Source organism: Sus scrofa, chromosome 13, assembly GCF_054392235.1.
Source record: "Sus scrofa isolate SSC_HxYL_T2T_F1_AM1 chromosome 13, Sscrofa_HxYL_maternal_Yorkshire_Landrace_v2.0, whole genome shotgun sequence".
Classification (NCBI taxonomy): Eukaryota; Metazoa; Chordata; class Mammalia; order Artiodactyla; family Suidae; genus Sus; species Sus scrofa.
Genome location: NC_139395.1, coordinates 166,453,794 through 166,472,034, shown reverse-complemented (window position 1 = coordinate 166,472,034; position 18,241 = coordinate 166,453,794). Strand labels below are relative to the sequence as shown.

The 18,241-nt window shown below is 40.3% G+C and overlaps 1 protein-coding gene across 45 annotated transcripts in view; it reads left to right on the top strand.

The window, feature by feature from the left end:
- The window catches only part of BBX (BBX high mobility group box domain containing), a 285,641-nt gene that overhangs the window by 259,672 nt on the left and 7,728 nt on the right, over positions 1 to 18,241 (top strand). For 24 of the 45 annotated variants that reach the window (XM_021070477.2, XM_021070471.2, XM_021070457.2 and 21 more), the window contains 4 exons: positions 3,399 to 3,488; positions 4,875 to 4,934; positions 13,006 to 13,203; positions 15,232 to 15,418. In XM_021070477.2, the coding sequence (XP_020926136.2) occupies positions 3,399 to 3,488; positions 4,875 to 4,934; positions 13,006 to 13,203; positions 15,232 to 15,418 (535 nt within the window). The remainder of the gene's footprint in view (positions 1 to 3,398; positions 3,489 to 4,874; positions 4,935 to 13,005; positions 13,204 to 15,231; positions 15,419 to 18,241) is intronic. The other 21 variants (XM_021070479.2, XM_021070466.2, XM_084991450.1 and 18 more) reach the window with 5 other exon arrangements.

The following is an 18,241-nucleotide window of genomic DNA, read 5'->3' as shown; positions in this document are numbered from 1 at the left end:
GTGGGTAAATCACTGAGATCCTTATGGCTCTGAAAAGTCTCAAAATTGTTTTTCTGCTGTCTTCTATTTCTGTTTTCTGTGATTACCCATGTGCCTGTCATTCATGTGCATAAGCCTGCAGTTTCCTGGGTTGTCTGAAATACCTATGAGTGACTGCAGATGGACTGTAGAGAATACCTGTGATACTAATGTAGTTTGTATACATGATAGATTTTCTTTGTATTTGTTAAATTTATTTTCTTTCCTTTACTGCTCACTTCCCCCTGCAACTCCCCCAGAACAAAACAAGAAGTGTTTTCTTTCCTTGATTTCAAACCACCACCACCCAATTCAGAAGTATTTCCTTTTGGTTATTTAGAACGATGGATGTCTTGTATAGTCATCAAAATCTTGCACATCTTTATGTTATCAGTAATAACAGCAATAACTGTCATTTCTCGAGCTCTTTATTTGTGCCTTCCTGTGTTTTAAGACCTTTATTTATTTGTTCATGCAACAGTATTGTTGAAAATCAGTCATGTGTTAAGCACCATTCTAGGCATGTAGAATATATCTGTGAATATATTCTTTGAAAACAAAGAACCCTGCTGCCATGGAGGTTTTATTGTAGTGGGAGTGCCAGACAATAAATAAGCCTAAACAATAGGAAAAATATATAATTTGTAAGAAGGTGGGCAGTACTATGGAAAAAAGAATAGATTTGATAGAACAACTAGGCCCAAAGATCAATAGGAGAGGTAAAAGCCTGAATACTTTAAATCAGCTAGAACTAACAGACATATATGGAACACTCCACTCAATAATAACATAATATACATCTTTCTCAAGTGCACATGGAACAGTCTCCAGAACATACTATATGCTGCGTTTGTTAAATGTTTGCATTTAACAAACCAATACATTTAAAAGGATTGAAATAATTCAAATTACGTTTTTTTGACCATAGTGGAATGAAATTAAAAATCAACAGCAGGAAAAAGAATTTAGAAAACTCAAAAATATATGGGAATTAAACAACGTACTATAAATAACCAGCAAGTCAAGGAAAAAATCAGTAGGGAAATATGAAAATACTTGGAGTTAAAATGAAAATGCAGCATACCAAAATTTATGGCATACAGCTAGAGCATTGCTTACAGGAAAGTTTATATAAATACATATAATAAGAAAGATCTCAAATCGATAACCTAACCTGTCTTGAGACACTATTAGAAGAACAAACTGAACCTAAAGGAAGTAGAAAAAAGGAAGTAATTAAGATTAGAGAATTAATTAATGAAATTAATTAAATAAAAATGGGAAAACAGTAGAGAAAATAATTAAAACCTAAAGCAAAAACTATTTGAAAAGAGTAACAAATTTAAGCAACGTTTAGCTAGACTTACCAAGAAAAAAAGAGGACTCAAATTATTAGAATCAGAAATGAAATAGGGGCCATTATTACCAATCTTACAAAAATGGAAAGGATTATAAATGAACAATTGTATGCCATTAAGTTAGATAACCTACATGAAATGGACAGTTAGTAGAAAGACACTATCCAAACCTGACTGAAAAATAGATAGTCAGAATAGATGTATAACTAGTCTAAAGATTAAATTTAGCAATAAAAAAGTGCCTCCTTTCCTAAGAAGCCCAGGAACATATGGCTTCACCGCTGACTTTTTCCAGACATTTAAAGAAGAATTAATACCAGTTTTTCATAGAAGAGGAGGGAACACTTCTCAACTCACTCTATGAGGCCAGCGTTACCCCAAGGTCAAAAGTAGACAAACACACACATCACAAGAAAGAAAAACTAATCATCAACAAAAATACTAACAAACGGAATCCATATAAGAAGAATTATATACTGTGACCAGTTGGAATTTTACTCCAAGAATGCAAGGGTGGGTTGGTTGATATAATATACCATATCAGTAGAACAACAACAAAGAAAAATCCACAGGATCATCTCAATAGATGTAGAAAAAGCATTTAACAAAATGAACCACCCTTTCATGATAACAAAATCAGAATAGAAGGGAACTTCCTTGACCTGATAAAGTACATCTAAAAAAACCTCACAACTACGATTATGCTTAATGGTGAAAAATTGGGAGCTTTCTTGCCAAGATAGGGAGTAAGACAAGGACATCCACTCTCATCATTTCTATTCAACGTTGTAATGGAGGTTTAGCCGGGCCATCTGGGGGAGTAAGAATACAAATATGGGGAGAGCTGAGAGCTAAAGGATATGGGCTTTGTTTTGGAGGTGGTAGATATGTTCTAAAATTGATGGTGGCTACAAATATTTGTGAATATAAAAGCCATTTAATTGTATCCTTTAGACAGGAGATAGTTTGCCTCTGGGAGGAAAGCAGACATGTGGGTGCAGATGCTGGTAGGTGAGTAAATGCAGCAGGGCCACCTTAGAGAGCTGCTAACTTTTTAAATCCTCACACCAACCCTGTGAGTTAGGCACTGATATTATCGCCATTTACAGGTGAGGAAACAAAATTACATAACAGTTATCAGTCTAACATGAGAATATCAGCAAAGCATAGGAAGCAGCCTGCTCTTGGGAGGTCATTGCTGTTGTTGGCGTTTCTGGTGGGTGACTGAAAAATCCCAATTCTCTTTTTTTTTATCTGAGGAAACTCATATACAGTCTCACCACTCCCCACACCACCACCACCCCTAGGAAAAAAGTTTTGGCAAATACTTTTCAAATTTTTTTTTTCTTTCTTTGTCAGCCACACCCATATCATATGGAAGTTTCTGGGCCAGGGATTGAATCTGAGTCACAGCTGTGACCTACACCCCAGCTGCCAGATCCTTAACCCACTGCTCTGGGCCTGGGGTTAAACCTGGCGCCACCACAGAGATAAGCCAGATCCTTAACCCACTGTGGCACAGTGGGAACTCCATATTTTTCTACCTTTAAATCACTTTTTTCTTCCTAGAATATTCTTAGAATAAGCTAGAAAGCTATCCGATGCTGTCAGGCTGACTTAAAAGTTGTCCTCTAAGGGCTGTCCTTGTGAAACTCAGTTTCTTAGGGGAGATGAATTTCCTTTGGGATATTTAGGAGCTTTAAGTAAAATATTTTCTTTATTACAGACTACATATCTTTTGCTGTTATTGGTTGTAGTCTGTCTCTGCTCATACACTCTGCAGTTTCTGCTGGGGGTGTCACCCTAATGGAGGCTTTGCCCAATATATTTCTAAGGAAATCTCACTGTTTTTTCAGTAAATCTAGGGAAGGGCACTAAACACGAGTCAGATGAGAAAAGTGGAAGATGACATTTCTTTTGACTCCATTCTCAGGTTGGGGGAGGGTTTAATTGTTTAGAAACACACAGTATTTTTATGAAACTTGTGAATTTTAAATATATTTATATTAATATTGTCTGTAGGTCCTTTCCAGTCTCAGAAAAAGAACTTATTCCACAAAATTGTCAGCAAATATAAGCACAAAAAGGAGAAGCCTAATGTTCCGGAAAAAGGTATTGGTGCCTTCCGTCCTCCATTAAGGTTTCTCAGCCACCTTCATCGTGAGCTCGTCTTTGAGTGATGCTTCACTGCAGCACCTTTGCCTCCACCTCCCCTTTGCTTGCTTCAGTGTCATCGGCTCCTGACACAGGCACATTCCTCATTCCTAGACTCTGCAGCTCATGGCCAAGAGAGATCTCCTTCACTGGGATTCCTACTCAAATCCCATGTTCGTCTCTATTTTCAGAGTTCCATATGAATCCTACAGTTGCCTTTTTTCCCCTTTTTATGTTGTGCACTTTGCAATTTAGTCTTCTGAAGCTCTTCACTTTATTTTTTGTCTATTCTGGTTTTTCTCATGTTGGGCAGCCTTAAAAGCAGGACCTCACTTTCCTACCTCCTAAAATCTTAACCAGTTTTGTGTTCATCTGAAAGTCCCACAGTTTCTATACTTCCTCCGATACTTGAGGATTCTCTCGTCAAGCAGGATTCCACTCCTACATTGTAACCTATCTCTCTCTTTTTTTTTTTTCCTATCTATATACTTTGTCAAAATCTTCCCACCTCCTTCAGTCATGTAACAGTTATTTCCAGAGGGCACTAGAGACCTACGCACTCTGCCCTCCCTTTACTCTGAGCATCTGTCTAGTTGTTATGATCTCAATGGGCTCTTGAACCTCTTCAGGGCTCAGGGCTCAGGGCTCATCTGAAGTTTCCTCTCTTCTCACACAGTTCAGGCTGCTAGTCATCTTTCACACAGAAGATGTATCTCCCCATCTGGTTCAGTACAGTCACGTGTCTGGAAAGTCAGGCTTTCTCTAGCATCCCCCTGCATGTTGGTGTCGTGACTGCCATGAACCTGCTCATCTGATGCCTGTTTGCATCTACGTGCATGGCCAGATGTGGAGCCTTCCGTGTTTCTGGAATGAGGCTTTAAATGCAGCTGTCTTCTGTGTGTAGACATACATGCCTGCGTGTTCCTGTGTGTAACCTTTTACTTAATTTGCGTTTTTTTTTTTTTTCACCTCCACTTCAGCCTCTTAGTTTTTGTTTTGTATGTTATTATTTTTTTCCCTGCTTCCAGGGGAGAAATGTCACTCTTTAGGTAAAATATCAGCTTTTATCGTTAGCTTTTAACCAATCTTCATGTTATCTTGATTAAAGTCATGTAATTATACAACATATTTTAAAAAGGCAAATTTGTTTACTCATTTCCTATATAGCCCAATTATTTTAGTTGGAAAATGCAATTTTGGAAATTAAATGGTTGTGTAAAATTCTGCTTCATTTGTGTGAGAATGCTTTTCATTTAAATCATTTTGTATATTGTCTTATTTTTATAGTATATATGTCTATGCTAGGGGTATAATTTCACTTTTCTTTTTTGTCGTTGTTTTTAGGAAGTGGGGATAAATGGTCAAACAAGCAATTCTTCTTGGATGCCATTCACCCAACAGAAGGTAAAATAATTCATTGCATCGCTTCAGGTAGTCTCTGCTGGAAGTAGCATAATTTTGTAGGTTTTAAAAGGCATAACTTGGAGTTCCCGTTGTGGTGCAACAGGTTAAGGATCCTGTATTGTCACTGCAGTGGTGCAGGTTCAGTCCCTGGCCAGGGAAATTCCAAAAGTTCCCGTGGGCATAGCCAAAAAAACCCCAAACAAAAAAGCATAATTTACGTAGGCCCAGCCAACAGCATTCATCTTGAGTGTCATAATTGTTTTTTTTTTTTTTTTTAACATACATGAGACTTTATTGTGTGATAAACGAGGCATTACAAAACAATAGGGAGAATTGGTGCACTATTCAATAAGTAATGCTAAACAATTGATGACCAGAGTGCAAAAGAAATAAATCTTTACGTGACATATACAAAATAAACTGCAGATGATTTAAATATGATAAGCAAAACTTCAAATTATTAGAGAATATATTTATAACTCAAGGAAGGGGGAAGATTGCTTAAATAAGACAAAAATCAGAAATCTAAAGAAAAGACTGGTACATTTGATCAAATCAAAATTCAAAACATACTACAACAGCATAGTATAATCAAGTTAACTCTTCATTCTGTAACAGGATGAAACTTGAAAGCCTTATGCTAAATGTAGAAAACCACACATTGCTGAGTTTTTGTTTTTATTTTTCTTTTTCCAGCCACACCGTGGCATATAGAAGTTCCCTAGCTAGGGGTTGAATGGGAGATGCAGCTGCTGGCCTATATCATATCCACGCAACACAGGATCTTAACTCACTGATCGAGGCTGGGGGCTGGGGATCGAACCCACATTCTCATGGACATCGTGTTTGGGTTCCTAACCCACTGAGCCACAATGGGAACTCCAAGACCACATATTGTATGGTTCCATTTTAATGAAAGACTTAAAATAAGCAAAGTCCTAGGGACAGAAAGTAGATTATTAGTTGCCAGGGCCTTGGAGGAGAGGGAGGAATGGAGAGTGGTAATAAGAAGAGGATTTCTTTGGGACGATGAACACACTCTAAAATTAGATCGTAGATTGGTTGCACAACTTCGTGACTCTAACTAAAACCCAGTGAATTATCTACTTTACATAATTGGGTTATTTTTAATTTTCAAATCAAAACTGACAGATTTTTGATCCTATTAAAGATCATGTGGGGTTTAATTTGCGAAAAGGGGATCTGTAACTTTTGAACCACAATAACAAGAAATTAGAGGTTCTTATAACTAAAAATACTCCCTTTTGCAGCTCATGTTGCAGGCAGAGGCTTATGGGGAGTCTCGGGGTAGCACAGGGCTCTTCTGTTTGGCTGGATGTGGGTGGGCACCCTGCACAAGTGGCTCTTGACCTTAGCTTCCTCCTTGTACCTTGAACATTGATCCAATGGAATGTCCCTGAGACCTGTGGATAGCCAAAGAAAAGCCCCATACTGACGAGTATAATGTCCCAAGTACAGATTTTATTACAAAATTTCCCACAATCATATTTACTTGTGACTTTATCTAATTCCTGTTAAATATTTAACCCTCAAGTAAATGCTAATTTCATGGTGGGTAAAGGGCCATCCTTCCATTCTTCCCATTGTTGCCCATTTTTCTATAGATTTATTTTTTTATTTTTTGGCTGTGCCCCAGCGTGCGGAAGTTCCTGGGCAAGGGATTGAACCTGAGCCACAGCAGTCACTCAAGCCATGGCAGTGACAACACAAAGTCCATAACCATTAGGCCACCAGAGAACTCTTCCATTTAGGTATTTTAAAAGAGCTGAACATTTTTATAGTGCTAAATGAGGAGTTGCTTCATTTGAAAACCAGAAAGGATCTTAGACGTCATCTTTTTTTTTTTTTTTTTTTTCTTTTTTGCCATTTCTTGGGCCACTCCCGCGGCATATGGAGATTCCCAGGCTAGGGGTCGAATCGGAGCCATAGAACCAGCTTATGCCAGAGCCACAGCAACGCAGGATCCGAGCCACGTCTGCAACCTACACCACAGCTCACGGCAACGCTGGATCCTTAACCCACTGAGCAAGGCCAGGGATCGAACCCGCAACCCCATGGTTCCCAGTCGGATTCGTTAACCACTGCGCCATGACGGGAACTCCTAGAGGTCATCTTTTAACTTAATCCCTTTGATTTGCTTATGGCCAGAAAGGGTAACTTAATGAACAAGTCTGTGTCTCTTGATTCCCAAAAGTACTATTTTTCCTTAAAGGAGAAAAAACTAGAATGCATGCGTGGCTTAAGTCATTTATCAAAAATACTCATGTTTTAAAGATATTTGCCAAAAATATTCAAGTTTGAGTTCATTATAAACCTGAACTTTGTTGTTCAGTGGGCATAGTTCACATGATCTGCACGTCTGCTTTTATGTCTTTTTGCTTTTACAGAAAGCTTTGCCAGCAGTACATCTCTTTTCTGACTCGTTATTTCACATTCACAACCTCTGTGGAGTATCATTTCTGCACTTTGCTGGCAAAACAAAATAGAAAACTGTTGTGCTGCTGTCAGCATTAACATCCCCAAATTGACATACATTCACACTTGTAGATTTTAAAAATACATTCTGCGCAGATTTGATCAATGAACTATCAGAGGAATCTAAAAGGGGCATTTAAGACCATATTGCTTTTTCCTTGAAGTGAAACTGTTCTAAATATTTTGTTTTTTAAACAATGAAAACCCTACCTCATATAAAAGGAAGTCTCATAGCATGTGCAGGGGGCTAGAAAGAGCGAAGTGGGTAGGAATTAGGAGACCTGGGTGCTACTCTCAGACCTGCCACCTATTAGCAGTTTTCAGCAGGACAAACTGTTGAACCTCATTAGGATTCACTCTCTACATTTGTGCTCCATGGTAAGATATGTGTGTTTAGGGGTGTGGTGAATGAGAAGGCATAGTGATAGATGAACTATACATTTCATTTTGCCCTCCAACACTTGATTTATTACTGTGATATCTTGAGTGCATAATATAATGCTGGCCATACCATATTTTGAAGCCCTAATTTTCTGCCCTTTGGGGGCATAAATGCAAATCAATTTTGAGTCTTATATGCAGTCCCAGGGGTTTAGTTAGAAATATTTATTATTGTTGATACTTAATTATATTTATTATTAATGTATATGGAACAAAACTTTGGAGAATATGCACTGAAAATTGCACATCCTTTAGCATAGAGGGCAAATACATTTTATGTCACCAGGAAAAAAGGAATCAACTTGAACATTGGAAATTAACCAGTAATTTAAAGTGACCTTTTTTGTTATTTATTTTTATTCTGTCTCCTACATCTTGTTCAGGTGGTGACTATGTGCCTTGTGAATTATCTAGGTCTTTACTTCATCCTCTCTCTCACCTATGGCCATATCACTGGTAATTAAAACTTCACCTTGGAGACTATAAATACATAAGGACAGAAAAATGAAACCATGATCAGGACAGTCAGTATGTGTAGGCTGTCCTGGGCAAAGGGTGAACAGGAGTAGTTTGTAGCTGATGTCTAAATGAGCACTGTTGAGTGCTCCTGAGTTCTGTTCAAGTGGATGATCTGAAAATTCATTATCCTTTCTTTATACCACCCTGAGTATAATTGGCTTTCCATTCTTTTTTTCCCCCACCAAATATCCAAAATCTTCAGGTGTTTAGTAATCACATCTGTGGTTTAAATGCTAAGCTTATAATCTATTTTAAGCATTTTCCCCATGCTTTTAAAATTCAAAATGATTTAGTAATCATTGCTGAAACTTTTGCAGGTCATTAGGAAAAGATTACCTATAGGGGAGAATTAGAGGTGAAATTTGCAGATAAACCAAGATATCCTACCACAGCCACTGTTTTATCTTTCCACCAAGTTATGGTGTCATATACTTTTTGTCAAAACTAATCTTGACAACAGCCCCAGTGAATTTTAGGAGACCTTATCAGCCCCAGATACATGGATGAGGAATTGAAGCCTGACCAACATAAGTGGGAAAGGAAGAAACCAGCACTAAAGTGCACTGACCACTACAGTTTTGACTCTACAGGTATATCTGGATAGCTCTCATTTGCTGAAATTATAAATGCTGTCTTACAAGAAAAAAAAAAAAAGCTGAACCTCAGCTATCAATAAGATTAGTTTTTTTCTAATACATATATCTAATTACAGGGTTCTAAGTAGAGTTTGAAATATCATCCACACATACAGGCTAACTTGATCCCTTTTCCCAAGTTTAAAATAGTTGCTTTATAACTTTAGCAAGGTCCCCCAGGATCTCAGATAAGGCTCATTCATTTGATTCCTGTGTTCCATTTGGCATTTGACTTCATTTTCAGCTCATGGGGGACCAACCCATGGCAGTGAGATTCCAGACTTGGCTATAATAATTTCAGTGCAAGTTTGACTCCTGTAGTTGGCATGAGAATTCATGACTCTGGAGCACTTTAGCGGCCTCCTGGGGTATAATTTAAGTGCAGTGTTGCTTTCCCAAAAAACTTACTCTACATTTTGGGAGCAGAGTTTGGAAAACAAGACAGTCTCTTATTGCCACATTCCTAATGTTACTCCAGGAGTGAGCTCACATTATCACTCTCACATGATATGCTCCAAGTGTGTTATGATTATTGTGGAGTATAAAAACCAGCCCTGTGGACTTGTTTTGTGGTGCTTGGGTAAGTTTGTGTGTTCAATTACAAGCCCAAAGAGAAAAGACTAATTTGTTTTTAGAGGACAAAACCTTTCTTTTCTCCCATTTCCATTAGTTTGACAGGGAAGGGGGGGTGGGGGTGGGGGGTGGGGAAGGAGCTGCCTTGCTGTCTTGGTACATGAGTTCAGGCTATTTCCCTCTCTTGGCTCTTTTCATCTCCTGTCCCTCACTACAGTTGACCTGAAACTAATAGACTGCCAATTATTTCTCCAGCAAAGGTGGGTTTTTTCTGGATCAGCAGAGAATTTAAATTCAGAGTCTACAACCATGAATAGCCACCTGCAAATCCCCACACAGCAAGAGAAGGAGAACATGTTTATGGCAGGGAAAGGAAGTTGGGAGGGCCCTAGTAAATCAAGTCCATGGCTTTTCATTGGCTGAGTCCTTGCGGGGAAAGAAGAGGAGTCTTTCTTCTTCCTATTGGGCTCTGCTGTAGTCACAGGACATGAGAGCTCCCCCTGCTGGTCTCCTGACTCTATTTAATTGAGATTTCTGTTTATTAAATTTTTGCACCACTAAGCCTTTGTTTTGGATCTTGCAGGTTGGTGGGTAGGATGGCATATACAAATCTGAATAAACTGTGTCCCATAGACCAGTTTCTACATGTGGTCAGGGTCTCTATCTGAGATCCTTTTGACCAGCTAGTCTGGAAAGGATGATAAAAAGTTTCTCTTTGCTGACGTTGTTGGACTCAGATATACTGTCTGTCCCAGACAATTATAGTTCACCCTTGAACAAAGTGAAGGTTAAGGGTGGTCCCTCCCCCTCTACCCCCTCAGTCAAAAATTCACATGTAACTTTACAGCTGCCCCTCCAGGCCCTTCATATCAGTACTTTCTGCATCCACAGAAAATATCCACTTACACAGTTCAAACTTGTGTTTTTCAAGGGTCAGCTGAACTTCTTTGACTTCGCCTTACCTCCAAAAGTTCTGGGTTTTTCTGGGAAGAGGTTAATGTTTTTTCTGGAAGGTCCATCTATAATGCAGTGATTATACTGGAAAAATCACAAGTTTTCCCCTGTAATTAGAAGGGACAACTGATGGGTTTGGATAAGAAACTGGGAATTTTGAAGCTTGTTAATATCTAGTAGAGGTTGTTTAATGTTCATTGTAAACTCAGATTTTTGGCTTCTTTATATGGGAGGCTTTGAATTTCAGGGCTAACAACAGTCATGAAACTCCTTTGGAGTGTCTCTAACCAAGTTATCTTTTATTTTTATTGTAGCTTTTATTGAAGTTTAAAATACACGTGTACTACCACTGGCCTGTTAAGCTAACTGTCAAAGCATAAATACACTAACACTGTTTTACCTAGATATAGATTTACAATTTAAAAGCAGCCTTTTTCCCAATTTTTAATTACTTGCTTGAAAGGGTATTTAGAAGCATTGCCAAATTGTTTGTTTGTAACTATTACCTTAAGCTTCTCCACACACATGCATCTGTTGTGAGGCCAGGCCACAAATCATGCTATGATTTCTGCTTTATATCCTTTGTCTTGATGTAATTGCAATTATTTCCCACTTACTTTGGAATGGGAAGCCCGAAATCAAGTGCTAGGGACAAAGATCTTATTAATTTATGGCCTCCCTTCTCAAGGCTGTGCCTGAACCCATTAGGGAGCTAGATTAAAAAAAATTTTTTTTTTTGTCTTTTTGGCATTTCTTGGGCTGCTCCTGCGGCATATGGAGGTTCCCAGGCTAGGGATCTAATTGGAGCTGTAGCCACCAGCCTATGCCAGAGCCACAGTAACGCAGGATCCGAGCCACGTCTGCAACCTACACCACAGCTCACGGCAACACCGGATCGTTAACCCACTGAGCAAGGGCAGGTATCAAACCCGCAACCTCATGGTTCCTAGTCGGATTCGTTAACCACTGCGCCACGACGGGAACTCCTAAAAATTTTTTAATGAAACCCTATGTAAGTGTTTAAGTCAATAAGTGCTTTTTTCACACCCTGAGTTATCCTAGTTCTGTTCTTTTCCTCTTATTTTAGCGTTTTTGTCTTCCTACGTTAATATATTGTCATCTATAGGAACACACTTCCAATGTCTCCCTTCACATCTGCCTTCTGAGGAGCACCGCCATCCAGGTAGCCTCCAGGTTTAGTTTGCACAAAGTTTGTCATGTCACACCTTGATTTCCTGAACCACACTCCCCTTTTCCTTGTCAAAGACGATTTCTTTGCCCATCTTAAGAGACTGGATAGTTAAAAAAGGAAAGATGCCTCTTTTCCATGCCCCAAAGCCCTTAGGTCACTGGAATAAAAACAGCCCCAAGCAGGAAACTTGACTAAAGTATATACTCCTAAACACTTCCTGTACTGTTATCTGTGTATTCTTGTCTTAATTTAAATTAAGGGGATAGGGGATGGATGAACTCCTAAGGAAATGAATGTGTAAGAAGAGATACTGCATTCCTGGCCTGTTTGAACTAGGAACAAAACCTTTGATGACAAGATTTTACCTTACTTGGACCCTTCATACAGTGACTAATAGGATACAAGCGTGTGTTATTAAATAATTAGCTGGTATTACAGTTAGAATCAGGGTACCTAAAACTAACTTTTCTGGGAGCTCTGCTGCACGTGAGTCGTCATTAAATTATCTCCCTAGGAGTTCCCATCATGGCTCAGGGGAAACAAATCTGACTAGCATCCATGAGGATGCAGGTTAGATTCCTGGCTTTGCTCGGTAGGTTAAGGATCCGACATTGCTGTGAGCTATGGTGTAGATCACAGTTGAGACTTGGATCTTGCATTGCTGTGGCTGTGGAGTAGGCCGGCAGCTACAGCTCCGATTCAGCCCCTAGCCTGGGAACCTCCATATGCCATGGGTGCGGCCCTAAAAAGACAAAAAGACCAAAAAAAAAAAAAAGAAGCAGGTGTCTCGATGATAACTATAAATTTAAGAACCACATACTTAATCTCGGTGTCCGCAGAAGAGAAACTTCTTCTATTATCCTCTCCAGACTAGCTGGTCAGAAGGCTCTCAGCGAGGGACCCTGACCACATGTAGAGATTGTGGTCTGTTGGGACACAATTTATTCAGATTTGCATATGTTGTCTTCCCCACCAACCTGCAAGATCCAAACATGTAGAAACTCCGGTAGACTCTTAGTTTAGTCTTCTTTTAAAAGGTAGGGCATCCTAGTCCTCTGTACTTAGCTTATCAAAACAAATATTTAAAGAAAGATTTGTTACAGTTACAGTCAGTGTTTATTTCTTTTTTCCGTCCATACTTTGAAAACTCTAGCTCTCCATTCATATAGGTCAGATATTTAGAAATGTTTCCTTCCAAGAGCAGTGTTGGTGCCTTGTGTTTTTGTATGTAACTCTGTATGTATGGTTTGTCCTATTTCAGCCATATTTTCAGAAGACAAAAACACCACAGAGCCTGCTTATAAGGTTAAAAATGCCCCATCCATTCCCAACACTCCAGAGCCAACAACAATGCAAGAACCTTTGGTGGGCAGCCAAAAGAGAAAAGCAAGGAAAACCAAGATCACACACCTTGTCAGGACGGCAGATGGCCGGGTATCACCAGCAGGAGGTACTTTGGGTAAGACAAGGAAGCTTTAGACGGAGATAACCAGAGCAAACAGGTGACCCTCGCGGCCACATTGGCCAGCAGATGACCAGAAGCCAGCTGTGGGTCCTTACTGAAAAATGGCTTTGTTCTCTGGGTTTGGTCCATAGTAACATTTTCTGTCTCTGAATCTCCTTGGAAAGTGGTTTTCTGCAGACTCCTAAACATACATGTTTTAGTCTGTGTTTTAAAATCATAGCTCTTTTCCCAAGAGTGTATCTGGAATTCCTAGTAAAGAAAGGTAGTTTTTAGGACTATCTGCTACCTTCTCTATCTCAGCATGCACAAAAATAGTCTTGATTAAATAAATTCCTACAGATCTGAGACTCTTAAAAATACTGGAAGAGTCTGTCTTTCTTTCTGGATCACGCAGTCTTTGCAAAGCAGACCATCAGGTGTTTAAACCAATGACTTAACCTGAGAAAGCGGCCAGCACTTCCTAGACACTAAGGGAGTCAAGAGTGCATCTGGATTTCTTGGTTCTCTGGCTGATCCTTAACCAAGTAGAAATTTAAAGGAATTTTTCCATTTTCAGTCGTGGCCTGTGGTCTGTTTGCTGTCCATGCTAGCCTCTGTGGAATTGCTGGAGGGGCCCCGGTTAAGGGATACTGTCAGAGAGTTGACACTGAGCACCCACCTCACATCTTGGGGTGCTACACCTACTAAGCATTAGTAGGCTTAGCTGTTGCCTTTCTGCCTTTCAGCACCTCCAGCAGCTCATTCTGTCAGCCCTAAAGGAGGCGTGCCCTCCCCTCACCCTAATCTAGTCCAGAAAAAGGTCAAAGTCCATAAAGACTTCTATAAATAGGAAAAAAAAAAAAAGAATGGTTTTTGAGAGTAATATTTATAAATATTTGTTTTAGGTTAATCTAGTTATTCATAGAGACTCATTGTATGCTGAGATAGAATTGGAAGTCAGTTCGTGAATTTTGTGCACTTGGTTTTGCATATGTAGATTGTTACACCTTAAAGCACATTAAAGACCGCCAGTTTTACTGTCATACAGGAAGTGAAGCTTAAAGAGGTGGAAGTTCGTTTCCTAACACATTGAACTACTTACTGCTAAGTAGGATGAGGACTAGAATCTAGTTTTCCTGAGGATTCAGCAGCCTCCTCTCTCCTTCCCTTTCCACTCTGGATTCTGTTCTGTGATTTTCGTATAAATTTTTATAGCCTCATTTTTGCTTGTAAGAAGAGTGAAAGATTTTAGAAAATACTCCCTTTTATGTAGAAAAACACACAACACTTTCATGTTCTAGTATATGACAATTACAGCCTTTATCAATTACTTTCTAACGTTTTTTTTAAAACATTTTAACATGATGAAGATTCTTCCTCCTCCTCCTCCTTTTTCTCCTCTCCTCCTCTTCCTCCATAATAAAGAAAATGTCCTCATTTCCAATAAACACATTGGGTTAGCATTTCAGCGACCTCCTCAGAATACCAGAGGGCTCTTTGTCTTCCTTTCAGTAAGCCCTCAGGACAAAAATAAGAGTTTAGGATCTCACTGGGATTGGTTAGTCTCACTGGGATTAGTAGACCATCCTAAGTGTTGGTAAGACTGCATACTGACTGTCCAAGGTGCCATCATTGGGGAAGCCTCGGTTTCATTGGAAGTGTTTGGTCAGTTGAGATTTTAAGGGCCATTCTACAGCATCCCCAGACCCCCTTGCTGAAGTCCCTCAGGTTTTCCTTTGGCCAAGGCCCATTTTTCCTTTTCACTCCAAGACTGACCTGTTCTTCGACCTTGGGAAAGCACAGCTCCTCTGTGCTCAGTTTCAGGGCACAGTGCTGCCCATGGTTGCACTTGAGCTTAATAAAAGGGTTTTATTCCCGTGGAAGGAGAGATTTTATAAAATCCTTAATATTCAGTGGATGTCAGAAGTGAATAGTAAAGCCTGTTAGCTCATTTTCACATTTTCTGGCACTGGGCTTTCTCCGTGTCCCTCCTCTGGAGAGAACAAAGTGATCCTCTCGTGATAAATTTCCCTTGCGTTCCAGATGACAAACCAAAGGAACAACTGCAGAGGAGTCTCCCTAAAGTGACCGAGGCAGGCTGCAATGATGAATGCTCGCACAACCGGGAGGCCGCGGAGACGCGCAGCAGCACCCCGGAGATGCCAGCTGTGTCTGCCTTCTTCAGCCTCGCGGCACTGGCTGAGGTGGCTGCCATGGAAAATGTGCACAGGTTAGCAGTGGAAAACCTCGCTGCCCTGGGGTTCTGGGGATCCCATTTGACTTCACCCTTTTCCCAGAATGTGGATGGAGACAGCGACATGGAAACCCAAATTGTCCTTTCTGGTGTGCTTTGTGATACTTTACACAGTGCATTGGGGTTCATGAGACTTGGTTCAAGAGCACTTTTGTTTATGAGGTGTTACAAAAACATATATACTATTTCGCTGTGTGGGGAAATAGCAGTGAATTTAGCCCACCATGTATTTTACTTTGAAGATAGCATTCTGTGGCTAAGCTTCATGTCTATTATAGAAAGCCTGAGAGAGCAGAGAAGCATCATCTAATCATTATGCATGAGGCTTAGAGCCAGGTCTCAGACCTGAGTTTGAGTCCTACCTCTGTCACCTGCAAGCTGAAAGGCTTTGAACAAAATTGTTCACTTCTCTACCCTGTTTTTTCTTCTATAGCATGGCTGTAAGTGGTTCTCATTTCATAGAGATGTTGTATAGAATAAATCTAACGTCCTAGTGCTGGCACATGGTAACACCCCCACTGAGGATGGCATTGGTGGTACTCACGGAAGAAAACAGTGTGGTTTGGGGAAAAGAGCATCTCTGCATCTGACTCACGGCAGGCAGAAGGCTTGGATTTTGCTTCAGCTCTCTGTGTCTGCTACAAATTAATTTATTTTTCTAGGCCTCAGTTTTCTCCTCTCCTGTTGAGCATAATGATATCCCCAAAGAATCACAAAGTTGTACGGATCAGACAGTATCACAGATAGGAAAGCCTTTTGCACTCTGTAAAGCCCCGCAGAAAGGATATTAAGTTCTAAGTAGATAATTGGGTGTTCTGCTCCTTAATGGATCCTTTGGGAAGGTAAAAAAGCTTCTTGTAAATTCTGGTATTTCATATTTTTATTCAAAGTGGATTACCCACAGATGAGCTCCTTTCTTGGATTTTCAATCTTTCATCCAAAAGAGCTTGAAATCGAGCCCAGTTCTTCTACCCGCCTGTCAGGCGCCTTTCTGCTTCTATACACCCAGGTTTAGGAGGCACTGACGGAAGCTTTGTTTGCCTCTTGTTCTTTACCTGTCATATTACAGTTCTAGTGCTTCCTCATAAATAGCCTCTAGATATTTCCAAGAAGTCAAATTCCTTTTCACGTGTACACTGCAAGTGCCTAATAGCAAGTGAACACTGACAGACACTGTTAAAATCTGCTCAGGTCTCTGAGGGAGACATTGCACAGACACTCCTCTAGTCGTGGAGTTTTACAGTCGAGTACAGAGGACAAACTCATAACGCATGCAAAAAGGATTAAGTATATGCCTGAGTGTTATTAAGTGCCCCCATAAATTGTGAAAATAAGAGGTCGTGTAAGAATTCAGAGGGGGGTCGTAATTCAGGGTTCAGAAAGGGCTACCACACAATGACCTAGCTTCCTTTTCCAAGCTTGACTGGTCACACCTCTGCTCTGTTAGCTGCCCTCACCCCTGCCCGTTGACTTCCAGCTGCAGCAGCAGAAAGTTTCATCAAGCCTCCGTCCTCCCTGCCCTGTGGTCATGGGGAATCACTTCCTCCTGTCCAGAATAGCCCTCTTGTTGCCTTTGTTCATCCTCCTTCAGATCTCTCCTTTGTCCTCTCCTCTCAGTCTTCCTCCTGAAGTCCTGCACACTCTCTGTACCCACCTCTCTTAGACCAGCTGCCACCTTAGGCTGCAATTTGTTAATGCATCGGACTCCTTCTGTTACATTTTGAAAGCAAAGTACTGGTTTTATTCTTCATGTACCCAGCTTCCTGAGTTCCTGTTACATTTTGCACCTTCTATTAGAAAGAGTAATATTGTTTATTAGAATTTTACTATCAACCTAACATATAGTTAGTGTTCTTAACATCTAGAAGACAGTTCCCTTTGGAGAATATTAGTTGTAACTTTAGCCCTTACCTGTTATAGCCAGGCTACCAGCCCTCCCTCCACCTGTAGGTTTCATGTAACTGTACCTGGGTTGCACATCAATTAATTATTGCTTTTAGGCATCACCCCGTTCATAATTTAGAGGGTGGTCAACAGAGTTGGGGCAAACATATATAACCTTCATTCTAGCCACAAGAAATCTTAACCTTAGGTTCAGAAACGCAACAAAGAAAGGCAGTTCTATAAAATGCAGGAAGTAGGAAATTGGAATAAACCTTTGTTGAGAGCCTGTTTATTTATTAGGAGATTTATGAAGAGGAAAGGTCATTAAACTTACTCTTTTTTTTTTTCTTTCTTTTTAGGGCCGCACCCAAAGTATATGTAAGTTCCCAGGCAAGGGGTCAAATCGGAGCTGAAACTGCCGGCCTACACCACAGCCACAGCAACTTGGGATCCAGCCACATCTGCGACCTACACCACAGCTCACGGCAATGCTGGATCCTTATCCCACTGAGTGGGGCCAGGGATTGAACCCGCATCTTCATGGATCCTAGTCGGGTTCATTACCACTGAGCCACAACGGGAACTCCAACTTACTGTTAAAATCAGCCCTGCTGTGGAGTTTCCTAGTGGCCTAGCTGATTAAGGATCTGGTGTTGTCATGAATGTGGTTCAGGTCACTGCTGTGGCATGGGTTCAGTTCCTAGCCTGGGGACTTCCACATGCAGTGGGCATGACCAAAAAAAAAAAAAAAAAACAGTCCTGCCAGATGTGTCATTTAGTTTCATTTTAATGATGGTGCAGGCAGTTAATTAACTACTGCTAAGATGTGATGCCAAGTCTTCGAACTCCAATGTCTTTGCCTTTACTCTAGCTTACTGCTTAGGTGAGCCTCTGTGTGTCATAGAGGGTCAGGAG